The sequence below is a fragment of the Myripristis murdjan genome, chromosome 2 (genome assembly GCF_902150065.1).
Source record: "Myripristis murdjan chromosome 2, fMyrMur1.1, whole genome shotgun sequence".
Taxonomy (NCBI): Eukaryota; Metazoa; Chordata; class Actinopteri; order Holocentriformes; family Holocentridae; genus Myripristis; species Myripristis murdjan.
In genome coordinates, this window is record NC_043981.1 from 19,352,313 (window position 1) to 19,380,155 (window position 27,843).

Genomic DNA, 27,843 nt, shown 5'->3' on the forward strand with positions numbered 1-27,843 from the left:
AGTGTACCCGCTGCGAATGAATGAACACACACTGTGACAAATCTGTTCTGTGTTCACTGGGTATTTATTGTGTTGTTGTAAAAAATGACACCACCAGTCGCTCCAGACAGCAGCATCGGCTAAACCGCTGACATATAAAGGCGTTTCCTTCACAACATCAGGACAAATTCAGTTTCACTTCAATCGAGAGTCAGAGCTTGTGACAAATTAGTGCAAAAGTTAGTGAGTTAATACAGATTACAGTGCGCAGCTTATGCATCAGAAATTAGTAAAAGAGCAGATTAAAATGCATGTTTGTCAGTCAGTAAAGCGGTGATTTGATTACGTCAGAGAAGTCAGTTTTCTGTTTCATATATTCACGGCCCGCGGTTTCAAAGATCCTGGTTTACCGGCTGGAATCTGGAAATAAAACAACACAAAAACACAAATCAGTTATTTAGTGATTTCGTTAAACTGTGGCGATCGTGCCAACATGCAACATTTGGGAGGAAAATGACTGATTTACAGTCTGCAGAGGCGACAACGTTCATATTTATTTTATTATGGAGTTTTCTCGCATTTAGTTTTGGGTTGGTCAATTAAAAAAAGTTATTTTGTTTACCTTTTTTTAAGTTTTAGATTAGTTTTGTGTATTTTATCGTGACAAATGGCTAACCAGACTGCAAAACCTGACATGAAATCTTTTTTTTATTTCTCATGTATGTAATTTTTCCAAGTATACTGATGTTGATTAATTTTCCATTAAAAAAAAAATGTATTCCTTAGTTTCTGCGACCACTGACCTGGGATCAGGGTGTCCGTTTGAGACAAATTTTTAGACCAATCATCTTTTTCTTATTCAAATCATCCCTGCAGTTTTTAACTGCATGACTGTATGAACTGTTATTATAACAGATGAAATATTTATGTTGAATGTAAGACTTCAACATTCAACATTAGGACTACTTAATGTATTCCAAGGCCTGATATTTGCTAAAAACTGATTTTAATACACATTCAGGGCCCTATTTTTGATTAATTCAGACCAAAAATCTTGTTCTCGGTTTCAAAACTTTCATCAGTGGAACCCTTGTACAGCCGTCTCTTTGTTTTTCAGAGTTTCAGAGTGTTTTCAGTGCGCTGCAGTGTGTTTCAGTGTGTTTTCAGAGCGCTGCAGTGTGTTTCTGTACGGTCACAAACCTTCTGTGTGAACGGCGTGGCGCAGGACAGGCAGGCCCTCTCCGGGGTGGCGGGGCTGTCCAGGGGAAACGGGCCGACCAGACCGGAATCGGCCCGGGCCGCCGCCACGGCGTCTTTGATGGCGAAGAACACAGAACTGCCCAGGAAGAGGACGGGCTCACCGATACCCTGCAGAACCCACCAGAGAACGGAGAACTTTAACACATCAGAGGCCAAAAAAACAACAGGGAGACTCCAGCAGCTCAGGCCAGGGGCCGGTTTAAAGAATACAACAGGGCCAAGGGCCACGAGATAAAAACAAGCCATTACTGACTCCTCTCCAAATCTGTCCTGCTGTAACTAACATGGCAAACACACCACGACATGATGGCAGGAACTTGTTTCCTTTTAACCCACTCAGGGTCGCCGTATATGGGGGAAAAGTTAGGACAATTCCAAGGGCCCTTGCCTGACAGGGGCCCCAAAAAATTGGTAAAAACTAATATAAAATTATGAAACCATCATCGAGTATATATATATATATATCTCAAAACTAATGCTACCATTATGATCTCTTTGTTTTTACTTTTTGACAGTAAAAGTTAAAAATCCCCATTGACCACGAAGTAAACACTTGGCTAGATGACATACACAGCGGCATTTAGGGTTTCTGTAATTTTCATTTCTGTACTCTTTTTGCGTACTCACCTGTGTGCGGGACAACAAGGGAGACAGTGAGCAGTAACCAAGTAACTGTCATGTTGTTCTTTTCACAAATATGGGAATGATAGTCAAAAAATATCATTAAAATGCATAGTTTTATATAAAACAGCATCAAAATTTTTCGCAGGCTATACAAGGGCCCAATAAGATTTCTTTTCATGGGGCCCAAAATCCCTGGCGGCGCCCCTGAACCCACTGAAAGCATTACATATTCAAAATGTAACTACAAACAGACAAGAAAATTCTTAGGTAACTGGTAAACAATTTGTTAAAAAAAAAAAAAAAAAAAAAAAAAACACCAGAAAACATGCGACATGAAGCTGCAACATGAAGCTGTGACGTGAGGTTGTGATGCGAGGTTGTGACTCCGGGCTGTGACCTTGGAGGAGTAGATGGCGTGCGGGTTGTGGGAGTCGGGCAGCAGGTGCACGTTGAGGCGCAGCGGCACGTCGCAGACGGCGGGGATGTGGTACTGAGACGGACCGAGAGCGCAGAGGAACCCAGACGGAGAAAAGGTCAACTCCTCGAGACTGAAGAGACCCAGACCCTGCAGGAACGCTCCCTCTATCTGAGGAGAGAGAAAGAAAGAGAAAGAGGAGAGAGATTAAAGACACGAGAAAAAAAGAAAATGAGAAGAAATAAAGAAAGACAAAAAGAAACAAAGGAAAAAGAAGGAAAGAAATAAAACAACAAAGGAAACAGAAAGACAAAATAAAGAGAAATAGAAAAAAGACAGAAAAAGAGAAAAAAGAAAAAAGACAGAGAGAGAACAAAGGAATAAGGAACCTGACAAAGAAAGAATAAGAAAGAGAAAGAAAGACAAGAGAAACAGAAAGAAAGAAAGGAAGAATAGAAAGAGAAGCAGAGAAAAAACAGAGAAAAAGAAAGCAAAAGAAAGAAAGAAAGAGAAAGAGACAAAAAAGAAGCAAGACAAAGAAGAAAGAAAAAGAAAAAAAGCAGGATAGAGAGAATGAAACAAAAACAAACTGAATGAACAAAAAGCAAACAGATGAAAGTTCACAAGTGAAGAAAAAGGATGAAAAGGAAAGAAGAAAAACAGGAGAGGAGAAAGTCGGGAAAAGGATGAAAACAGACGAGGACATGAAAGACAAAGAAAGACGGAGCAGGAAAACGAAAAAATGAAAGGTTAAAGAAATAATGAAGTGAAAAAGAAAGCAGGAAGGGGAATGAAAGAAAATGAAGGAAGAAAAATCACATTTGGAGAAAGAAAAAGACAGAAAAGACAGAAAAGAGAGAATAACACAGCAAACAGTGTTTTCACCACTCGTCGTTCTTCACCGGGTTCTCCACAGAACCACAGAACTTCGTCTGTCTCTCACCTGGCCGATGTCCACAGACGGGTTGATGCTCCTGCCGATGTCCACCACGATGTCCGTCCTCACCGTCTGAGGACAAAACAACACCTCAGTCGTCTCAAACACATCTGAGGAAATAAATACACACCTGAGTTCAGAAACGTTCTGAGGAAAGGCCGGAGAACAGGGAACTGGCTCGGTTCCTGTGGGGTTCCTGTTAGCTTAGCATAAAGACTTGAAGTCTATGGGAGCCGTTAGCCTGGCTCAAAATCTTAAATCTCAACATGTGTATTTCAGATCCACAGGATGTGTAGCTTCAGAGTTGAGGGAAGGTTTATGTTTTCTCTTTGACTGAACCAGGCTAACGACTCCCATAGACTTCAAGTCTTTATGCTAAGCTAACAGGAAATGCTACTGTTAAAGGACTGCCTGAAAGAGAATGATCTTCCATAGGAGGTGAATTCTCTGTTGTCCACTTTCCACAGCAGCCTCAGTATCCACATCAGATTTGAGTTGGTCATCCAAACACGTCCCAAGATCACAACCTATAATAATTATTATATATAAAGTTTTCTGGACATTTTTCTCCAGTTTTTTTGTTTGTTTGGAATATTCCTTTAAGTAAGCTGGGACTTTCTGGTGCCCTTGGAAAAATGAGTTCATGGGTCTTTTGAAGTATTCTGAAAAAGTGTTGAAAAATCAAATTTTCGTCCCGAGGCTGACCCTGCAGTCGCCCGTCAGGCAGTCCAGCTCCACCTCGCTGCAGCACACGCCGTAGGTGAAGTAGTGGTACGGCCGACCCTCCATCTTGTCCCAGTCCATACCGAGATCTGGACCCCTGCAAACACACACACACACACACACACACGCACACACACAGAGTGGGGTTTCAGAGCTGCCACATCACTCCTCCTCCCTTTCCTCCAGCCGCTGGTTTCCATTCATTCCACTACGATATGAACATGAACTTTCAGAGCCTTCACACTTTCTTCACTCCAGTTTTCCATCAGCCCAATAAAGTCCTCCACATGAGTTTTCCTAAAAGCAGCAGCACTGTTGTGTTTTCAGGACTTTTTCAAAACTGAAACGCTCCCTCCTCCTCCTCCTCCTCCTCCTCCTCCTCCGCCAGGGAAAATAGTCCCTAAGCGGGGAAACGTTTTGCTTTCAACAGCCAATTATCAGCTGTGTGGTTTCTGAATGTTGAGGACTTTGTTCACACTGCAAAAACTCAAAATCTTACCAAGATTATTTGTCTTATTTCAAGTCAAAAATGTCTTATTTCTAGTCAAAATATCTCATTACACTTAAAATAAGACATGATCACCTCATTAGTAACTTGTCTCTTGTTTCAAGTGAAAATTTGCTTGAAACAAGTGAAAATTTGCTTGTTTCATTGGCAAAATTTGTTTCTTGTTTTTAGCTAATTTTCACTTATTTCAAGTGAATTTTCACTTTTTCCACTGGCAAATTTTGCCAATGAAACAAGCAAATTTTCACTTGTTTCAAGTGAATTTTCACTTGAAACAAGAGACAACTGTCTAAAAACAAGTTACTTTTGAGGTGATCATGTCTTATTTTAAGTGTAATGAGATAGTTTGACTAGAAATAAGACATTTTTGACTTGAAATAAGACAAATAATCTTGGTAAGATTTTGCGTTTTTGCAGTGCACCACACAAGCAGAACATTATAAGGCGGCTGCTTCAACCACAAACTCACATTTTGACTCTGAGCTGTGAAATCTTTACTTTCCCTGCAGGATTTGATAAATAGTTTGATGACGTGGAAAATGAGGAGGAGTTGAAATGGCCCTTTAACACCATCACTGCAGCTACGATTACTACTAAGAGTGCTACTTCAACTACCACTACTGCTACTAGTGCTTCACATGCTACTGCTAACACTTGATACAGACAAATTAATGACAATATCTGGTTTATCGGTGATTTACTGAGTCAGAGTGAGTCGATCTCTTCGCCTCACCTGTGGAATCCAGTCGCCGACAAACTGATCTTCTCAAAAAACGCGGCCATGATCTGAGTTTGGAAAAATGAGTAAGTACCCCTTGTCACAATGAGGACGGCTGGAGAAAGAAATGCGTCTCGTTCGTGAGATGCTGGGAGCTCATTCATCGTAAACTTACCCAGCTTTCCCATGATCCCTTGGGGTTCTGTTTCCTGATCGGCTCCAGTCGCTTGTACAGCGTCTCACAGGCGTTCTGCAAGACAGAGGAAGGAAAACGTCTCTCGGCTCAGAGTCTCTCTCAGCAGTGCTGTGGTCGAGTCCCGTCTCCTGAAAATGACGCTCTCATACAACGAAACCACGTTCTCATTTACATTTCCAGGGGAACGTATTTTTGCCGGATTACGTTTCTTCGTAACGTACCAAAAGAATGTCGGTAACCCTTTAATTTTAAAGCCACACCAGGAGGCCGGTGGGGTTGTGAACGGGTTAAACAACCAACTTTCACCCAAACAACCCAATCTGAGTCCAGCACAAGGCGATAGTGGGGCTCCTTTTTTACAAACTTTAAGTACGCTACTAAAGCCAAATGTCTTTTACACTTAAACCCAACCTTTCCCCAACCATAACCAAGTAGTTTTGTCTATTTTTTATTTATTTATTTCATTCGTTTTATCAAGGACAGTGTGCACTTACATAAGTTATTCAAAAGAATAAAAAAATGAGTGCACCAGATTTAGCAGGGGAGCTAATTTCCATATGCAGTCCTTACAAAAAACATTAAAGCAATCAACACGATAAAACAAACAGACCTGCACATATCAAATATACATTATAAACACTATAAACACCACATAGTATGCATGTGTGTGTTCCGCGTGTCTAAACCTAACCATTCCCTAACCTTAACCAAGTCGTTTTGGTGGCTAAAGTAACCAGACCGGCTGCACGCTATAGGCCAAGAGATATGTTGATTAGAAATGTATTTCAAATGCGTCAAAAAAATCGCAGTCCACAACAAAATAATTTTCCCAGCAAACGAAAATTAGTTTAGTTTTGTGGGAAACCAGAGCAATCAAATTCAACACAGCTAAAGCAAATGTGTGTAAAATGTTGATATTTCTGATGTGTTTTAAACAGCTACAACAGCCCGGAGGTCAAACTGACTCCAAAGAAACACTGATTGACTGACTGACTGACTTGTCCCCTCTAAAATTAGAAAAAGTCATTAAATATGAGGTAAAAACCACGTTAATCATGTATTTAGAGATGTTAAAGAATAGGAGCATTAAAGAAGTAAATACTTGGCCTGTTTTTTCACAAACCACAGATTCTCTCAACATTTTCAAACCAAATTGATATTTTTCAGACGACACTCCTACAACGTTTGACTGTGTGCCTTGATTTTTTTTCCAAATATCTTCTGGACCGTGCAGATCTGTGCGACAGAATCAGATCCCGGAGACCCTGCAGAGATCACAGGGACGGGAACTTACCTTGACCGCCATGCCGTTGGCATCGGTGCCGAAGGAGGCGGCGGAGGGGCAGGTGTTGGGCACGGTGCTGGTGCTGGTCTCAGAGATGTAGATCTTGGAGCTGGGAATACGAAGCTCCCGGCTCGCCACCTGACAGGAACCAGGAGAGCAGCTTAGCTTTGTGGAGAACTCAGGATTTACAAAACAAGCCACACAGAGGTGGCTCTGACATCTTTAAAGGAATACTCCAACATTTTGGATGAAATACTCCTTTTCTTGACTTCCCCAGACTGAGACCAGATGTTGGACACCATTTCCACCTCTGGACGTCCAGCGGTTCAGTTCCTATGGGTATCACTGGGTCTTACCTTAGCATAAAGATTGGAAGTCTACAGGAGTTGTTAGCCTGGCTCAGTCAAAGTGAAAAAATGTATTTCAAATCCACATGATCCGCTGTGTAAACAAGACAACTTCAGAGCTGCTGTAAGGTTTATTAAAAGGTGATTTTGCCCAAAACGTTGGAATATTCCCCAAAAAAAGTAATGATCAGGTGCCAGACGATCATCACAGGTTTGTTTCCCGCACACCGTCTCTTGTCCATGTGGAGTCTGACATCAACTCGACTAAACATTTTCTCTTCTCAGTGTTTCTGTTCAGCCGACACAGTGCTCATGAAACACACACACACACACACACACACACACACACACTGGGGTGGTGTATTACCTGTGGACATTATAGTTATATTACAATGAGGCAGCGAGTACCTGCTGGATTTTGGTGTGGAGTCCCTGGCCCATCTCCACGCCGGCGTGGCTCACCAGGACAGAGCCGTCTTTATAGATGTGGACCAGAGCTGCAGCCTTTCACACACACGCACACACACACACACACACACACAACCAGCGTCACGTTACAGAAAAGCACATGAAGAGCCTGACTGATGACAGGATGAGGGTCGGCGAGCTGCCCACACCTGGTTGAGGAAGCCCTCTCCGAAGGCGATGCCGTACTTGATGGGGATGACGGACAGCCCCCTCTTCTTCCAGCGGCTCTGCTGGTTGAACTGGGCGACGGCCCGGCGCCGGGCGCTGAGCTCCGCCTTGGCCTTGCACTCGTCCCAGCAGCGCAGCAGATTCTCGGGGTCGAACTCCATCTTGTAGTGGGTGAGGGACGGCCCTCTGTACATGTTGACTTCACGGATCTGACAGGATTAACTGTGGTTAGTTCCAACATCTCCATCAGCGGCATCTGGACCTTTAAATCCAGAGAGACTGACACCGAGCCAAACATCACACCACACGTGGAGCTGCACACTGGTCACAGCTACACAGAGTCCTGGTCTGGTTCTCATCGGATCAATATCAAAATTAAAAACCAAGAAAAAACTGAAACTGTTTTTTTTTTGGGTCTTTTTAAAAAAAAAATTTAATCTCTGCAGTGTTGTATTTCATCATATCTCCAGGTCACCCACAGTATTTTGGACTGTTGTCATTAAATTTTCATGCAATTTAATTTTATTTCATTCCAACAAAGTTTTGCTATCTTCAAAAAAAAAAAAAAAAAAAAAAAAATCAATACAAATGAAAAGTTTTAATTTTAATTTAATTTTTTTTTTCTTCTTTAGTATTGGATACCCCTGGGCATAGGGTAGGTACTGTATGTGGGCATGGGTGGGTGCGTGGGAGGATACATGTTGGATGTTTGTGATGTATTGTGACGTCTTGTATTTGAGGTTTCTATATGCAAAAAACCCAATAAAGGGGAAAAAAAAATTAATTTTAATTTTACACGGCAGCATAAACGGCGGGAATCTTATTTTGGACAAAAATATAAATCTTTTCGAGTCTTGATAAAAGACGTCTCATGCCCCTGGCCTCTGTTTGACCCCTGACCCCCGAGCTCCTGACCTCGTGTGCGGGACGTCCCAGCACCATGGCCACGTCGTTGACCATGTTCTCCAGGACCATGAGGCTCTGGGGCACGCCGAAGCCCCTGAAGGCCGTGTTGGAGGGCAGGTTGGTCCTGCAGGCGGCGGCGCGGCCCCGCAGGTGGGGGATGTCGTAGGTGTTGTCCATATGAAGGAGGATCTTCTCAATGACCTGCAGGGACACGAGCACCTGAGCCGCCTGGAGCACTACCACGGGATTAACACTCTTTGTTTTGTTTAAAACAAATTTCTAATGCACATATTTTTATATTTCTTATTTTCCCTTTCTATTTGTTATAATGACAAATACACTTATATGATATTTCTCTTGAATTTGAGCAACTTCCTATAAATTAAGCATTTCTGATTCTGATTCTGATTGCCTGTGGGATTTGTCCGTCTGAATCTCACACACACACACACACACCTCCTCCAAAAGCCCTCTCTAGTGACAAACTGAGAGCAGATACCAGTCAGTTTTGTAAAAGGTCACACATTTTCGGAGACAGAAACAGAAGAAATGACACAGTTTTGAGTGGAAGGCGCCTTTAACGGCTGCGGCTCACCAGGATGGACTCGTCCACGGTGTTGCCGGCGTTGGTGTAGTACTGAATATCTGCGGCGACGATCCTCCCGTCGTCCATGAAGCCCACCTGGAGCAGACAGGGATCAGGATGAGGGCTGCAAACTGTCGTCTCCAAAGCCTTTTCACAACAAAACCACCGCCTTCACTCTTTGATTTTTGCATTTTAAAAAAAACCAAATATTTCAGTAAAATACTTTGTATGTTGCCAGCACGGGGTGACGAGCTCCTGTGATCAGCATGTCCTCGCCTCGCTCCAGCACGCAGCGCACGGCCCGCTCCGTCCTCAGGGGGAACACACACACGATCACACATTTACACACACAACACCACACATCCTGCTTCTTATTTTCAAAATAAAACCAGCTCGAGGTTTCTGTTTTCACCACAAACACTGCAAAAACTCAAAATCTTACCATGATTATTTGTCTTATTTCAAGTTAAAAATGTCTTATTCCTAGTCAAAATATCTCATTACACTTAAAATAAGACATGATCACCTCAGAAGTAACTTGTTTTTAGACAATTGTCTCTTGTTTCAAGTCAAATTTGCTTGAAACAAGTGAAAATTTGCTTGTTTCATTGGCAAAATTTGTTTCTTGTTTCTAGCTAATTTTCACTTATTTCAAGTGAATTTTCACTTTTTCCACTGGCAAATTTTGCCAATGAAACAAGCAAATTTGTCTAAAAACAAGTTACTTCTGAGGTGATCATGTCTTATTTTAAGTGTAATGAGATATTTTGACTAGAAATAAGACATTTTTGACTTGAAATAAGACAAATAATCTTGGTAAGATTTTGCGTTTTTGCAGTGAATGCTTCATATGTGGCATCACTCTGAGGAACAGTTTTTTTTTTTTTTTTTTTTTTTTTTTTCAGCGTGTGGGTGTGGCCTTACTTCCACGCGGCCACAGCGGTGATGCAGGCGATGATGGTCGTCTTGGTGACTTTCCCTCCGAAGGCCCCGCCCACCCTCTTGACGTGACAGGAGACCCTGTTGGACGGGATGGCGAGCGTCTCGGCGACCGCCTCCTGCCACACAAAACAGCCCCCACATCATGGATCTGTCACGCTGTGCGAGGCAGGCTTTTATTTTGGAAGGTCTGACTTACTGTAAACCTCTGAGCAAAATCCATTTTATCTTCATTTTTCATTTTTTGGGAAGGTTTTTTTATGTTACTTACTTAAAATGATTAATATTATTATTATTACAGTTATTATTATGTCATTTTCTGATCATTTTCTTGGAATTTCTTGCAAACTTTGGGGTCATTTGTTGCTTTGGGCGTTTGGCTGGCCGCCCTGCGTGGCATGGCGTGCGGAGCAGCCAGGTGAGCAGGTGAGCAGGTGAACAGGTGAGCAGGTGAGCAGGTGAACAGGTGAGCAGGTGAACAGGTGAGCAGGTGAACAGGTGAGCAGGTGATCTGGCTCTCACCTGGGTCAGCGTGGGCCACTGGCACGACACGTACAGCCTCAGCTCGCTCTCCTCGCCCACAGGGACCACCAGCATGCTCTGTGTCTCCATGTAGAAATGCTCCTGACCGCCCAGATGGATCCGCCCTGACCACACACACACACACACACACACGCACACACACACACACACACACACACACAGGTTCAACAGAGGACAAAACGAAATGATGGAAAGACTGAAGGCCAAGCGTGGGCCTGTGGGCAGCCCCTCTTTTAATTTTTAATTTTTAATTCAACTTAATATCTTTTTTTTTTTTTTAGGCTTTGAATTTTTTTTTTTTTTTTTTATTTTTTTTTTTTAACTTTTTTGGATAATTTGTTTCTTACAATTTTATTTTATTTTAGAAATATTTTTTGGGCAATTTTCTCCTGTTTTTTTTTTTTGTTTGTTTGTTTGTTTTGTTTGTTTATTAATGACCCGTAATTTTTCACTATTTGTTCTGTAATATGGTTATTTTCCTGAAGTGACCACATGTCATTTTGAAAAAAATCAAATTAATGTTATCGGGTTTCCAAAGGTTAACACAATTAAAAAACAACAGGTTGAAACTTAAATTAAAACCCATCAAGATTAAAATAAATTTTAACAAAAAAAAAAAAAAACATTAGATAGATAGATTATACATAATTACGTAAATAAATAAATACACAAAAATACATGTAATAGAGACCTTAGAAGGAGCTTGAAAATGTCTGAGAGTGCTGAAAAGGTTCTGAGAAAAGCTTGAAAAGATGCTTTCAAGAGTCTTTTTTCAAAAAACAGACGAGGAGACAGACGAGGAGACAGAGGAGAAGGCAGAGGAGGAGACAGAGGAGGAGGCAGACGAGGAGACAGACGAGGAGACAGACGAGGAGGCAGACGAGGAGGCAGACGAGGAGGCAGAGGAGGAGACAGACGAGGAGACAGAGGAGGAGGCAGACGAGGAGGCAGACGAGGAGACAGAGGAGGAGGCAGAGGAGGAGGCAGACAAGGAGGCAGAGGAGGAGACAGAGGAGGAGACAGACGAGGAGGCAGAGGAGGAGACAGAGGAGGAGACAGACGAGGAGGCAGAGGAGGAGACAGAGGAGGAGACAGAGGAGGAGGCAGAGGAGGAGACAGACGAGGAGACAGAGGAGGAGACAGAGGAGGAGACAGAGGAGGAGGCAGAGGAGGAGACAGAGGAGGAGGCAGACAAGGAGGCAGACGAGGAGGCAGAGGAGGAGACAGAGGAGGAGACAGAGGAGGAGACAGACGAGGAGACAGAGGAGGAGACAGAGAAGGAGGCAGACGAGGAGGCAGACGAGGAGACAGACGAGGAGACAGACGAGGAGACAGACGAGGAGACAGACGAGGAGACAGAGGAGGAGACAGAGGAGGAGGCGTCTCACCTTCGTAAACGTGGTCGACGGCGCTGAAAGCCTCGGTGACGTTTCCTCGCTCCAGCAGCCGCCGAGGCTCAAAGAAGGAGCTCCTCTCAACGGCTTCCTGTCACAGAGAGATGAGATACACCAACACACACACACACACACACACACACACACACACACACACACATACACACACACACACACACACTGCATTATCCAAGCCTCTGAAACCTGGATGGACGGCAGATTATCGGAGTTCAAACTGACTCGACTCCTTTCAGACACGAGGAAAAAGACGACTTGGTAAGAACTGCCCCAAACAACAAACAACAACAAACAACAACAAACAAACAAACAAAGAAAACTGCAAAAAAGGAAAAAAGAAACTAGGGAAAAATGTCCAGTAAACTATATATAATAATAATTATTATTAGAGATTTAAAATTATGTTACAGGTCGTTTTCTTGTTTTTTTTTTTCTGACTGAGACAAGATTTTTGTTTATTTGTTTGTTTGTTTGTTTTTGTTGCTCAGTTTAAGGTCATTTCCTTGTTTGATTAAAGACAAAGGACAGAAAAATAAGTAAAACATCACTGGGAAAAAATCAAGTAATTATTATAAAAAGATATTTAAAAAGAAATTACTAAAAAAAAAAAAAAAAAAAAAAAAATTTAATCACAACAAAAGTGGCCCCCCAAAAACTGCCAAATAAATAAATAAATAAATAAATAAATGAATGAATGAATGAATGAATGAATGAATGAATGAAGAAAACTGCCATAAAACTTACCCAAATATTCATTAAAAAAATACAAAAACAACAACAAAAAAAAATAAATTAAATAACTACCACAAATCCACCCCTTCACAAAATAAAAATCAGTAGTCATTATGTCGTAAATAATTGATTTAATCAAATAATATGAATTAAAATTAAAATCAATTAAACTCCAAGAAGGCACAAACCTCGATGGTGAGAACCGGATCCGGGAGGTCCTGGTAGCTGATCCTCACGGCCGCCGCGCCGCGTTTGGCGTGAGCTTTGGTGTCGGCGAGCACCGCACACACCATCTGACCCACACAGGACACCTGCAGGGCGCCGTTCACACACACACACACACACACACACACACACACACACACACACACACACACACACAGTCAGCTGAGGAACATTAAGGAAAACTCCCTGATGATCCTCAGTGTCTCAAAGGGAAGTTTTGTGAATTCCCTGAGTGACTCTGTCCAACATACAACTCTCCAATGACTTTCCAATGAATTAACTCGAACCCTAAACACTGCACTGGCTTATATTCCTCCTTCCCTAATCTCAGCCATAACCAATAATTCATAACCCTAATCTCAACCCTAATCTGAGTCATAATCCTACATCTAACCTCAACTTTAACCAATTAGACAAAATTAGTCTATTTTCCTTTATGAGGATCCAAACTGTCTTCAGAGCACACACACATACACACACACACACACACACACACACACACACACACACCTCCTCCTCGGCCAGCAGCTCCTCTTCGTACCCAAACGACCTTCGGACTTTCTTGCCGGGGATGTCTTTGGAGGTGACGACATCGACGACGCCGGGGAGCTGCAGGGCCTCGCTGACGTCCAGCGCCCTGCGGGACACCACACACACACACACACACACACACACACACGTCTCCTTCAGGAAAGCGCTTTAAACTCAGAGATGCAGCAAATTGCAGATATTTTCCCACATATGCAGGGTTTTTTTCTCTCCTGTAAAGACATGAACATTTTTTTATTATTATTATTCTGTCTGCTCTTATTGTGAAGGCCCACCGACTGATGAAGGCATAAAACACACAACGCTTTTCAAATTCTGCACATTTGCTGAGTAAAATAAGAAAAGTACTTGTATATAAATAATATTTTCTTTTATATAACAAAACCCAGTTAAACAGACCGATCTGACAAAGTTCACATACTGGAATGTCATATCAGCAAAAAAAAAAAAAAAAAAAAAAAAGGCAGAGGAAGCACCGGAGAGTAAGAAGACAGAACAGAGGAAGAAAAAGCAGAAGAGGAAAAAAAAAAGAAAAAGAAAAAGAAGAAGCAGTGGAAGAAGAAAAAACATGCAGCAGAGGAAAAAGAAGAAGAGGCAGAAGAAAAAGAGGAAGAAAATGCAGAGTGTGCAATAAAAAGCATAAATAAAATAATAATAAAAACAGAGTTCTGATCTGCTGCTCAGAGTTTAGACGACGACTGTGAATCTAATATTTATTAAAGCGTCTCAAGCTGCTCAAAATGTAAACCACCATCATAAATGTGTTTTTCTTTCATCATGTGTCAGTCAACTAAATTTATCTTAAGAAAATCTAACAGGAAGATTATTTGAAGATTTAAAAAAAAAAAAAAAAGAGACGCTCAAGATTTAAACAATGACTGTAACATTTATTTATTTGTTTATTGTTTTTTATGATGTATCACTCTCTCAGTCTTTTTCCACTGTTCTCTTTTTCTTGTAAAGTTTATCTTGTCGTATTTAAAACATTCCCTCAGGAAACCAGACAGGAAAATGATGTGCAGATTTAAAAAAACAAAACAAAACAAAAAAACAAAACCTGTGTCTGTTTGTTTGTCTGTACTCGCTGAAGTTGCTCCTCCTTGTGTCTGCGAGGCTCCCGGGACAAAGCCTCACTCAGGACGTGTGTGTGTGTGTGTGTGTGTGTGTGTGTGTGTGTGTGTGTGTTGTACAGCAGGAAATGCCTGAGTGCATTAGAGTCACGCTGACACTTATTGTACGAGCACAATGCAGCGGCTCCGACTCACAGCTTTCTGTTGAGGCACACACACCGAAGTTCACTGATATTCACACACACACACACACACACACACAAAGCCTCTTCACTCGACTGACTTCTTCTTCTTTAATTTGAACCCCTCTAAGCTACAAGCTGCTCTTCTAAACACAACAAAACAGAAAATATAAAACCAGACATACAACAAGATCACTGCTCCACAACAACATGCTGCTGGCTCAAGAGGCAAGAAGAAGAAGAAGAAGAAGAAGAAGAAGAAAAAGAGAAGAAGCTGAAGACACAGAAGAAGAGGCAGAAAAAGAAGACAACCAAGAAGAGGAAGCAGAATCACAAGAAAAAGAAGAAGAAGAAGCAGCCGAGGACACAGGAGTAGAAAAAGAAGCAGAAAAGGCAGCTGAAGAAGAAGAAGAAGAAGAAGAAGAAGAGGGAAAGAAACAGAGGCAGGAGACGACAGAGGAAGAACAACAAGAGAGTGAAAGAAGAGGCAGAAGAAGAAGAACACGACAGAGAGAAGCAGCAGAGGACAGATGCAGAAGAAGAAAAAAGAAAAAAGCAGCGGACACAGCAGCAGAAGAAGAAGAGGAGGAGCCGGTTGAGCTCGGCAGGTGGTTTTGGTTTTCTCCACCGAGGCTCTGAAAAGGTCAAACTGACATTCATACACGTTTCCATGGAAACGGCACTGCTTTGTTTTGCTGTACTTCTTCTTCTCCTTCTTTAATTAAATCACCATTAGCTGCCACTGAAAATAGCCAACAGGACGTGCGGCTTGTTATTCCAAAACAACACGCGGCCGGCAGCGGCGGCGGCGGCTCACGTGATCTTGGCGTGTGGCCGCGTGCTGGTGACCAGAGCCAGGAAGAGCTCCCCCTCTGTCCGGGGCAGGTCGTCGCAGTACACCGCCTCACCCGTGGCCTGGCTGAGGGCGGAGCGGTGCATCACGGGACGTCCCACCGGGTCCTGGGCACTCTGGCTCTCTGACACACTCTGAGGAAGAGGAAGAGGAAGAGGAAGAAGAGGAAGAGGAAGAAGAAGAAGAAGAAGGAGAAGCACAGGTGGAAAAAAGAGGAAGAAAAGGAAAACACAGAAGAAGCAAAAGAAGAGGAGGCAAAAGTACAAAAAGAATAAAGAAGAAGCAGGAGAAGAAGAAAAAGTGACAAAAAAGAAGAAGCAAAGGCAAAAAAAAGGAAGGAAAAATAACCAGAAAAGGGAGCAGCAGAATAAAGAGAAGCAGAAAAGGAAGAAGTAGAAGAAGAAAAAGAAGATATTAGATAACCTGAGAGTCTGATAGAATCTGATCATTCCAAGCTTTTCACAGCGACTCAAAGTAAACTTTAAAAAAAAAAAAAAAAAAACATCAACAGGTGAAGAAACGTGAATGTTATGATGAAGTTTTGAAAGTAAAAATAATTATGTTTTGGATATGATTTTAAGGGTTAAGTGCCCGGCGTGTCGCTGACCTGGAAGTCCTGCAGGCCGGCCTCCACCTGTCTGGGCAGAGGTGTGAGCGCACTGCACACCTGGTCCACAGGCTCCGCCCCCACCACGCCCTGAGAGCCACAGACAGGCACACAGACAGACAAACGGACAGACAGACAGGCAGGCAGACAGAGAGACAGACAGGAAGACAGACAGACAGGCAGACAGAGAGACAGACAGGAAGACAGACAGACAGACAGATGTGCTTTATTGATCCCAAACTGGGAACTTGTTGCGTCCCAGCAGCCGCCTGTCCAGACGCTCCACAAAATATACAAAATATACCCACCAAAAATACAAAATATATAGAAAACACAGAGAAACATTAGAAAACTAAACACAGCACATAAATCTCAATACAAACAATATCAGAAAAATGGAAAAAAAAATTATTTTTTCCCGGCCGCAGTGAAGCCATCACTGCAGCCACCGATTAAAAAATGAGCTGACAGCCAGAAAATCAACAGTTATTTTGCTAAATTATCGAGTACAAATCCCAAACATCTGCTGGCTACAGCTTCATGAATTCCTTGTTGTTGGTTCTTTGCTTCATTCTGTCTCTTATGATGAAATGAATGCTTTGGGTTTTATATTTATTTATTTATTCTGGCTGCTGGTCAGGCTGATTAAACAGTTAAGTCCCAGTTTGTGCTGTGAACTTTACCTATTATCTATCATTACTTTTTATCATGACTTTTTAGAAACAAAATGATTAATTGCAAAAAAGTAACTGATAACTTGACAATGAAAATAGCTGTAAGTTGCAGCCAAAAGAACAGCTGTTTAATTAACCCTCCAAAAAATCACTGATAGATTAACGATAATCAAAACACTCCCGGGCTGCCCGGGTGCTGCGTCGTGTGACGCTGAGGCTGAAGTCCTACCAGATCTCTGAGGCTCCGCACGACTTCCAGGTGGAACTTGAAGAAAAGGCTGAGAGTCAAAGAGCGACGAAACTCCACCTTTCCCCCGGGAGCCGAGGGCGGCAGGGTGAGCTCCTCCAGCAGGACGTCGCAGGCTCGGCTCAGTGTCTCGTCGTCCCACGGCCTGAGGACGACACCAGGACGTCAAACACACCAACTTTAAACCTCACTGATCGGGTTATTGTGCTTGTGACCGTCGCAGGAAGGAGTTAGGCAAGGAAGCAAAGAGGGAAGGAATGAAGGGAGAATCCATCAAATGGAAACGACAAACCAAGGAAGGAAGGAACTAAGAAGTGAGGAGGGGAAAAAGGAAGAAAGGAAGGAAGGTTAACAAGCAGAAAAGAAAAAATGGTGCAGGTAAAGATCAGTATGAAACCAGGGAGGTAAACTGCAGAAATTTGTCTTCTTCAAACTATCGACTTCTGACCAAAACGGCGGATCAAAACTGAAAATGAATCACAGAAAACTGTCCCGGGCCGAGTGGAGAACGCTGTTCTGACCTTCCCACGAGCGCCGTGCAGGTTTTGGCGGCGCTGACGGTGGCCGGTCCCACTCCTCCGTAGTAAACACTGAGCTCCTGCACCAGCCGGGATCCCTCTCCGAAAAACACCCTCATCCCGCACGTCACCGTGGCCAGGGCGCTCTCCTTCCTCGGGGCCTGGCGGAAAGCTCGGACCACCTCCCCCTGCAGGACAAACAGCGCACTTACACTTAGAGGAGCCGCCAAAGACCATGTTGGGTTTTTTTAGCCTGTTTACTCCAACACATGCATACTTCCCATCGACTACTTAACATAAATATCAACCATTTTACGAAGCATAACACATTTTTTTGGTGTGTTTTTCCCTCCACTTACAGTCACTAGTTTCAGTCGTTTTGTTAAACAACAAACATGAAACCGAAACTGAAGATCAAGGGACATGAAACCGGCTTGAGAGCAGTGATTCATTACAACACTGTCCATGTTACTTTATCTTTGCTTCATAATTTAGCTGAATGCAGCATAGCGTTCAAGTGCTATAAAAAAAAAAAAAAAAAAAAAAAAAAAAAAAAAAATCAAACATGGACGTTGTGAAAAGAATGATTTGGCTGCTTCTTAATTAAAAAATAAAAAGGTACTAATGTTTTTCCAAGTAGCAAGTGAATGCACCACTTCTATTTATTGAATCCAGAAACCAACACAAAAATTACATATAAAATAAAAGAGAAATCAGGTACATATTTAATGGTGCAGCCTCAGAAAAAAGATGCTCTGAAAATTGGTTGGGTAATGTAAGGTATTCATACGGTGTAGTAAAAAATACATCAAAACAGATATGATCCTCTCAGTAAGCTATGATTTTTGTCGTCCTGTATATTGGCAACCGACACAGGTTCATGTTAGAGTCCGGTTTTGTCCCAGGATAAAATCTGTTCAGCTGTACCAACGTAAGCAGTGTGGTGTTGAAAAACAGCTCACGTACACTCCAGAAAATATGAATAATATGGTAAAAAAATATATAATAAACAAAAACAGTATTTGTGATAATATTTGTACCTTTCTCGAAAGAGGAATGAAGACAGAGACGATGATTTCCTCTGGTTTCAGGATGGTTTTTCTAAAGCCGATGAAGAAATCTTGATTCAGTGGAAGCTCTCGTCTTCCTGCTGGTACAAAACAGCCAGAAATGCTGCTCACTCTGTTTTTACAGTGGATTTATACACCAAGCCAGGTTTCTGACATTTTAGACTTCCCCTTACTTATTTGTATTTCTAGATGAATAAACACTAATTAAATCAAAGGAACGGGGACTCACCATTTGCTGATATTATACTTAGTTTGCAGTTCCCAGCAGCCAAAATGGGGTTCAGGTCTGAGTTAGGATAAGCGCTCGCAATGTTTCCTCCAAGGGTCTAAATCAGGAGATGAACACGTGCAGCTGAATTTATCAATTCACTTTCTGAAAATTTTCTTCCATTTCTTTCCAATTTTTTTTTTTACAACCCTGAGCCATGACAATATAGTGCTGTTTATGCAGAAGGGTGAAATGCACCTCAAGGTATCTGCACCCCACAGGCCACCACTGAACAGGACAATGAAAATGAATGTCAGTCTCAGCAGGGATAGTAAGAGGACATGCTATAGATTTGCTAACGCTGATTTTACAACCCGAGAGCTGACAAAATAGATAAATGGCAGCCATGACGTATGGTAAAGACGTAGAGGGGACTGTAAGAGATAACAAAACATCATCAGCATACAAAGATACCTCATGGTTGTAACCACCCGCTATTACATCTTTAATAAACTCATGGTTTCTAAATGATTTTGCTGTGAAGGTCCTAAAGTGAGGATGAAAGGCAGTGGGCAGATGAGACAAAGGTGAATTAACACCGTATACACCGACTGCTGCATTAAAATGTGAGTAGAGGGATTAAATCGAGGAAATGAACTCTGAACGTAAAAAAAGTGAAGTGCCACTCTGTTCGGTCAAATCTTTTTTCAGAATTTAGGGAAACTAAAAGGGAGTTTGTGTATATTTAGGCAGTTAATAAGAGTCGTCTGTTGAACATCAACCCTTCAAAAATTCTGTTTGATCTGGTTTCACCAGTGTTGGTAACAGAGCTTCCAACGTTCTAGCTAACAATCTAGTGATAATCTTATAATGTGAGTTTCAGTTCAGACGGTCAGGCCAGAGTCATGCTGAGTGGACTCACAGCAACGTTGCGGATCTGCTGGCTTCCCAGGTTTCTGAGCTGCTGGATCAGGGCTCTGAACAGCTCCGTCTTCTCCGAGGAAAACTGAGCAACCAGCTTTTCCAAAACGGACTTCACAGCAGACAGACTGGAGCCGGCGCCCACCCACACTCCTGCAGCAAACCAGGCATGTTGAATTCAAAATTTAAACAATCATTTAAATGTCAAACAAGTTTCATGGCTCTTTGAAACCTGTTAAGTGTTTCGTCTCTGTTGTCTGTCTGTTAGCTACATATTTTAAAAATAATGAACATATTTGTACAACGAAAGTACATAAATCAAAATAAGGCCTCCTTTAAGTATTACAGCTATTTTTTTGTTGTTAAAGCATGACTACTATGCTGCATTCAAGTACTGGAGGGAAAATCCAACATCCAGGACTTCCCAGTCAACTGCTGAACATCCTTGCATTCCCGTGACACTTTATAGGAAAATCATAGCTGGAAAACAAAATTGCAGAACTGCCCAGTGTTGTCAGAGGTTTGTGAACCGCTAGCGAAATGCTCGCTGGACATTTGTTGGTGCTGCGAGGACGGCGGTTTCCTACCCTGTGGCGTCTGAGTGACTTCAAACAGCTCCTTCACTCTGCTCGGGGATATGATCAGTGGGTGCACGACACCTTTGAACTTTATGTCCGGACCTTGAACACAACACAAAAAGACGAGTTTGGAGTTCATAATCAGAATGCATTACCTTTCATTTTAGACAGTTATATTACCTCCAGCTCAACTTTTAATATCTCTGTCATACAGAGGATCCGCTCTGAAAAATCAGTGTCTAGTAAACCCAGGACTTTGGCTGTTCACTATAAATTCGGTCATTTGTTTAAGGTTTATCCTGGTTATTATTGCGTATGTACAGATATCTTTTTCCGATGAATTAAACATTTCAACTGAATTCAGCAGAGACATTAGGAGTTGGTGTGAGCTGCTCTTTGGGAAACAACTTCATCAAACAAAATGTAAACTTGAAAAATATCTGTGCAACTCTCTTTCAGCAAATCCAAACTCCTTTAGCTGAGGTTCAAGTTTAAAAAAGCTCGGCAGCTTGGCCTCGGTTTGTAAACCGGGTCTCAGTAACTCTTCACACACCCAGGCGTCATTTTTGTGGAATCCAGCAGACTTCCACATTGCTGATTTAAAGTACTTTCAGGAATATAATGCAGGGATCAGATTATGTGAAGTCAGCCCTTCAAAGTCACATAATATTGCACATAAACAGACGAAGCAGAATATGTCAACATAAAAAAGGAAATCCTGGTATCTTTTTTTTTTTTTTTTTGAGGACATTAAACCTCTCTTTTCTCTTCATTTTCTTATTTGAATTGGAAAGTAGATCCGGCAGGTAGCATCAGCAGGAAACTGACCTAACAGTACTTTTCCAAATAACTTGTTGGATTGTCAAAATTCTCTTTTTACTGGTGTTGTTTCTTCCGGGTGCAAGGTTACTATGCAGACACTTCCTGCAGATTTTCCTTGCCGGATCTACTTTCCACTTCAAACAGCAAAATAACAACAAGAGAGATGTTTTGCGGGCAGGTTTGCTTGTTTTCCTGCTGACCGGTGTTGGTGTTGCCCATGAGCAGCGGCGCCTGCGGGTGTCGTGTCTTCAGCTGGAGCAGATCCTCCAGCGAGGCCGGGGACACCCAGGTCATCCGCTCGCCACGAAACGTCCGCGTCCCCTGGCTTCCTGCCTCCGCCATCAGCTGGGAATTTTTACACAGCGGTTAGTCTGGCAGTCGGCTGTGCAGCATCGATAAATAATCTGCACATTCAATCTGACGGCCTCGATCAGCCCCGACTCTACAGCTCCCACAGGACACCGCCGGGAGAAAATAAAATCACTCTGCCGGGAGAGGGCGGTCATATTCAGAGAAAAAAACTGATTGAATTTGTAGATTTACAAGAAAAAAAAACTGGGATGTTATCCGAGATTACAGTGGAAAATTTATGAGAAGAAAATGTGGATATTCTGAGATTATGAAGCCACAAATTTGTGAGTAAAAACTCAGAAAGTCTGATATTAAGGTCGTAAATTGATGAGAAAAAAACTCGCAAATTAATGAGAAAAAAGTCAAGCCATGTGCTTTCTTTACAAGTATAGGACTATAAGAAAGATAAGTATAAGAAAAGGTCTTTTTCCAATTTTTTTTCTTGTAAATTTGTGACTTTATAATCACAGAATTTTCTAGTTTTTTCTCACAAAGTTTTTCATGACTTGAATCTTCTTGGATATTTTTTCTGAGAATATTAACCTCCTCCCTTCTAGAGATCCATATTTTTTTCTCCCTACAGTGGCCCCGTCATAGTACATTGAAAATATGTTATTACATTTATTTACATTATTATATTACTGAAACGACAACATTTTTAAATTGCTGAAACTCCAGCGGGCCGGTGGTGCTGTTCAGAGATTTGATGCTCAATTATAATTCAGACTCTGCACAGCGGCAGTTTGTTGTTGATGAACTTCATCGGGTCATGCTTATGATGAATCTTCATCAGGATTTCTGTTTTTTTTTCTTCAGGATTTCTAAAACGACGCCTGGAGACTCACAATCAGCTCGGGCGGGAAGATGAGCTCCTGCGTCGGGTCGAGTGGCAGGAAGTCGTCCTGGTCAAACAGCTGCGGTGCATCCTGCAGCACATTCAGGGAGGTTAAGAGGTGAAAAACAAGCACTCCTTTGACAAAATCCAACTTTAACATGAGATTTGAACCATGAATTGTGGAGCAAACAGTTGGAGTCTCGACCGCAAAGACAAGTCTGACGGAGGATGTGACTGGTTTTAACTACAAGATGGACAACAGAAAAAGTAAAATGAAAAGAAAGAAAATTAGAGCATAAAACACACAAAAGAGAAAAAAACACCAAGAAGAAGACTAGAGGAAACAATTAAAGGACAGAAGAAAGAAAATTAACAGAAAAAATAAAGCCCCAAAACACAAAACAGAAAAAACACCAAAGAGAAAAGAAGAAAAAATGAAAATAGAGAAGAAAAGAAAGAAAAGAAAAAAACAAGAGCTCAAAACACAAAAAAATTGAAAAAAAATCAAACACCGAGAAGAAGAAAAAATGAAAAGAAAGAAGAAAAGAAAGAAAAGAAAAAGAGGCACCAAACACAAAAAAAGAGAAAAAAAAAAAACACCAAGGAGAAGAACATGAACACTAAAAAGAAATCAAAGAAAAAAATAAGAGCACAAAATACAAAAAGACAAAAATAAGACACCATGAAGAAGAGAAGAAAATATGAAAAAAGAAAAAGAAGCAAGCAGTAGAAGAAAACAAAGCAGAAAGTGGTAAAAAAAAAAAAAAAAAACAAAGGGAAAAGAAAAGAAAAAAGAAAAAAGAAGTGTGTTTTCAGCTCACATGCTGGGGTTTGTCGGCGCAGCAGGGCCCGTCTCCGTTGGCTTGGCAGCAGTTCACTTCCTGTCAGGACACACACCACACACACCACACACACATACCACACACACAATTATTCAATTTACTCTTCACTCATTCATCCATTCATTTTTTACAACTTGTGCCTTCATATATTTAGAACTGGATCACAAGAACTCATTTTTCTTGGACTAAAGACGGGATGACCCCCAGCTGAAGATGACGGACTTCATTAAAGAGACGTTTTTAGTCCTGAATTGAATTATGAAGCTCAGGTGATGATCTTCACTCATGGAAACTTCCAGCGACAGAAAAAACAAGCGTCAGTTCTTCTCGACTGATTTCATTTGGAACAAAGTGATCAAATCCCGTTTTCCTTCCACAGTGAGCCAACAGTCACAGCCCGGCTCGTACCTGGCAGAAGGTCCTGCAGCCGTCCACGATGGGCCGGTACCCGGTGCAGCGACACAGGTTCCCTGCAAAACAAGAGCCAAAAAAATCACTTCTTAACATGACACTGGGCAAGAAAGCCATTTTATCAGTCATTTTGAATTTGCAGTTTGGGATTTTTTCAAGTTAAAAATCAGTTCAGAGTCTCGTCAGCAGGTTGAAGCTGGTTGGGCTTCACAGCGTCAGAACAAACCACGGCCCGCTGCAGGGTTTGTTGAAAGGCTGTTGCAGCTGAAGGCAGCAGCACGAGCCAGAGCCATGCAGCGGACCGGCAGAGACACCGTTCACTACGAGATGTACCCGACCACAGCTACACCCGCTGAACCGCAGCTACACCCGCTGAACCGCAGCTACACCCGCTGAACCGCAACTACACCCGCTGAACCGCAGAGCAGAGTCGACTCCCTGCGGGACGGGAAAATGAACTTGCAGGTGTGAAGGTGTGTGTGTGTGTGGTGGTTGTTGTACCGGCCAGAGCCTCGGTGATGTCGTCCATGTTGGGCTGAGGCTTGTTCCTCAGCAGGGCGTACATGGACATCACCATGCCGGGGGTGCAGAAGCCACACTGAGAGCCGTGAGCCTTCGCGATCCGCTCCTGCACGCCAAAACAAACAAGCACACCCCAGATTCATCAATCAATCAATCAATCAATCAATCAATCAATCATTTTAGTCACAAGTTTAGTCTCCAAGAGCTCCGTCTCCAGGGCTGACCTGGACCGGGTGGATCCTGGTCTTGGTGCTGCCGACGCCCTCCACCGTTGTCACGGCAACGCCCTGCAGCTGGCAGAGCGGCAGCAGGCAGGCGTTCACCGCCTGGTGCCTGGAGCCGCCCGGTGAAGGAAAGTGCATCTGAACCTCGGATATCAAACTACAAACTCAAACTAACATCTTAGTTTACTGAACTTGAAATGATATCATGTTCTTACAAAACTAACTAACATAAAATAAAAATATACAGAAAATTTAGTTTTAGTCTTTGTCAGTTTGGTCAAATTTGTAAAAACTCTGTATAATTCCTGTTCTGAACTTCTTAAATCTTTCCCCTCACAAATACCACCATATTATAATTAAAAAAAAATAATACTGAAACTAAAAAAAAAAAAAACTAAATTAAAACATAACATTGTAAACAATAAAAACTAAACTGTGAAACCACACTAGAAACTAACTGAACTGGAAACAATAAATTTTAAAGAAAATTTAAAAACCCTAATGAAAAGTACAAAACTACAATAACTCTGGTCTGAATGTGGAAGAATTTTTTGCATATTTCAACACGTGATAATACGGCCAGCACAGTCACTAAAACTGTGCTGTAAAACACTCTCTTACATAACTCAAATAATAAATAAGTGAAAAAATGTGTCAGTGGCAGAGCGCTGCTCATTATTTGTATTAATATTTATTAATAACATGAGTGCACCTGTATGTAATAGCACCTCTAAAACAAACTGTTAACTAACAGGCATTAAACATTATTTATTCCACATGGGGCCGATTTAAAGGACACAATCAAATAGATAAAGCAAGATATTGAAAATGCCGTATCTATTTAAGTGCTTGCTTGATATTGAAAATAAGCAAAAATGAGCAGATTAAACAGAACTTCCTGTGTGTGACTCAGTATTCTCCACAGCAGTGTGTCTGACCTGGACCAGGTGAGTTTACTGGGCCAGTTAGTATTTTTCAGCCAATCAGAGGTGAGCAGCAGCAGCATGTGGCGGGTGGTGAAGGATACAGGATGGTTTTGGTGGCGGGTTGGTAGCGCGACACCATGACGGTGCAGGCGCCGCAGCCGCCGCCGCCGCAGCCGTACTTGGTTCCTGTCAGCCTCACTGGAGTCACAGTCAAGGAAAACAGCAGCCCTCATACTCCTAGGTAGTACTTCATACTCCTAAAAATACTCCTAAAAACTCCTTAATACTCCAAAACACTTCTTCATACTCCTTTATGCTCCTAAATACTCTTAAATATCCCTAAATACTCCTTCAATCTCCTAAATACTTGTTGTTGTTGTTGGATGTTTAGATTTTTTACTGTATATAGTCTTTATTATTGTATATATTTCTGCATTTATTTTATTCTATTTAATTTAATTTAATTTTATGTTTCTATTGGCGCTGCTGTAACATAAGAATTTCCCAGTTTGGGATCAATAAAGTAAATCTATCTATCTATCTATCTATCTATAAACACTCCTAAATACTCCTTCATACTCCTAAATACTTGTAAACACCCCTGAATACTCCTTTGCACTCCTAGATACTCCTTCATACTCCTAAATAGGCTACTTGAAAACACCCCTAAATACTCCTTCATACTCCTAAATACTTATAAACACCCCTAAATACTCCTTCATACTCCTAAATACTTATAAACACCCCTAAATACTCCTTTGTACTCCTAGATACTCCTAAATACTCCTTCATACTCCTAAATACTTGTAAACACCCCTAAATACTCTTTCATACTCCTAAATACTTTAAACACCCCTAAATACTCCTTCGTACTCCTAGATACTCCTAAATACTCTGATCCACAGAACAGAACAGAGCTGCTGCAAATGTGACGGAGCGAAAAACACCACTGAGGACTTCACCAGCCTGTCAATCATTAGCCAGTCGTTTTTTATCATTAGCCAGTTGGTTAACCAGGCTGTTTCTGCCTGGTTAAGGTTAGGTTCTTCCTCAGGCTGGGAGGATACTGTTGTCCCGCAGGAAGGACAGCAGCGTCGTCTCCGGGTCGGGACGCTCCTCCGTCACCTGGAGACACACAGAGACACCCAGAGGGAGGGCGAGAGGGAGGGAGGGAGGAAGGAAGGAGGGAGGGAGTGAGGGAGTGAGGGAGGAAGGAAGGAGGTATGTGAGGAAAAACCTGAAGTGGCTGTGTGGTGGGAAGGAAACTCGGAGGTAAGCAGAGGGACGGAGGAATAAAGGTGAAGAAATGCACTGGGAGACTAATAATGTTAACACCAGCCCAGCCCAGCAAGTGCTCCTGTCAGAAGCACACATGTGGACTTTTACCTGCTCAGGTGTGTGTCTGCCATTTTGAATTTTTTAAGACGTCAACAGACAACTTTATGTGCCAATATTCACTTTTGCAGTTTTCTGTTTTTTCCTGCAGATTTGTTTTCTCATCAGGGTGGAAAAGCCTCTGAAACAGCCAGCAGCCCATGTATAGCTCACACACACACACACACACACACACACACACACACACATACACTCCCTCCTGATTCCCCTGCATCAGTGTCATTTAATTGAGTTATTCCACTTTCCATACCATCTTTGTTCCCCTGGCTTTCTCTTTGTCCTGGGGACTTTAGTTGTTTGCTGTATTTCCTACTAGAAGAGGATTTCTGCAGCACATTTCAATACAGTGGAGACACATAAGTCTCTTAAGTTTAAAGCAGATGCATGACAGCAGATAAGAGCGAAAACACTGGAACAAAATCAAAAATCAAGACAAGTTTTAAACTAATTTAGCCATAAAAACTGAAGTGACAAACAAATTCAGTGATAAAATCAAATTGGATTAGGCAGAAGCAGGAGCAGAGGGTTTGAACAGTCATGAATATAAATATAAAGTACGAAGCAGAAATTGAATCTATTGATTGAGTGATTGGGACTAAAAACAAATCAAAAGCGGACATAACTAACAGGAGAGAAACTGCAGTGTCTGACCTACTTAATAACCTCTGTCCCGCATTTTTTCTCTTCTCTCTTTCTTTCCTGCTTCTTTTTTTTTTCTTGGACGGACCGTCTTTGTTGATGTGGGATTGTGAGACAAAAAAAGACCAGCGGTTCTGCAGCAGGACGTGTGTGTCTGCTAAAAACGCTGGTCAGGATTATTAATCTATAACATATCTATAATCTGTGAGGAGGGAGGAAAGGAGTCGGCCCGGACTGGAAAACACGAGTCTGTTGCGTCGAGGCAGATTCCGGGCAAACTTTATCAAAACCTTCAGTGACGCGACAAATTCATAAGTGATGTCCGAATAAAATGTCCGAATAAAATGTTTTGGTTTACCTTCCGTCCGTTGACGAAGAAGCACAAAGCGTCAGCGGCTCGTCCTGCAGACATTTCTCCAGCTGGATCC

At 42.0% G+C, this 27,843-nt stretch overlaps 1 protein-coding gene across 2 annotated transcripts; it reads right to left on the minus strand.

Annotated features, from left to right (window-relative positions):
• Positions 1-54: 54 nt before the first annotated feature.
• Positions 55-27,843, minus strand: aox6 (aldehyde oxidase 6). Of its 2 annotated transcripts, none has more exons than XM_030067677.1 (35): positions 27,774-27,843; positions 26,449-26,506; positions 25,483-25,579; positions 24,456-24,564; positions 24,211-24,337; positions 23,707-23,768; positions 23,278-23,337; positions 22,467-22,547; positions 21,471-21,615; positions 20,458-20,550; positions 19,872-20,023; positions 18,971-19,067; positions 18,712-18,818; positions 17,675-17,859; positions 17,136-17,298; positions 16,233-16,322; positions 15,590-15,759; positions 13,482-13,608; positions 12,935-13,057; positions 11,991-12,087; positions 10,582-10,706; positions 10,045-10,178; positions 9,344-9,431; positions 9,130-9,216; positions 8,544-8,735; positions 7,610-7,837; positions 7,401-7,496; positions 6,655-6,783; positions 5,340-5,414; positions 5,180-5,232; positions 3,921-4,035; positions 3,222-3,287; positions 2,261-2,449; positions 1,180-1,347; positions 55-399 (listed from the first exon to the last, which is right to left on the minus strand). In XM_030067677.1, the coding sequence occupies exons 1-35, from the start codon at positions 27,825-27,827 to the stop codon at positions 349-351; spliced, it is 3,993 nt and encodes a 1,330-aa protein (XP_029923537.1). In that variant the 5' UTR covers positions 27,828-27,843; the 3' UTR covers positions 55-348. The 2 variants fall into 2 exon arrangements, with proteins under 2 accessions (XP_029923537.1, XP_029923530.1); XM_030067670.1 differs by having other exon boundaries at positions 18,712-18,821.

What these genes read in the sequence shown, in the direction of transcription:
- aox6 (XM_030067670.1), bottom strand. Translation starts at nt 27,827, where the DNA reads ATGTCTGCAGGACGAGCCGCTGACGCTTTGTGCTTCTTCGTCAACGGA. An exon ending in CATCACCGAGGCTCTGGCCG is followed by an intron (nt 23,769 to 24,210) that starts GTACAACAACCA and finishes CTTGTTTTGCAG; the next exon opens with GGAACCTGTGTCGCTGCACC. An exon ending in CATGGGCAACACCAACACCG is followed by an intron (nt 20,551 to 21,470) that starts GTCAGCAGGAAA and finishes GTTGTGTTCAAG; the next exon opens with GTCCGGACATAAAGTTCAAA.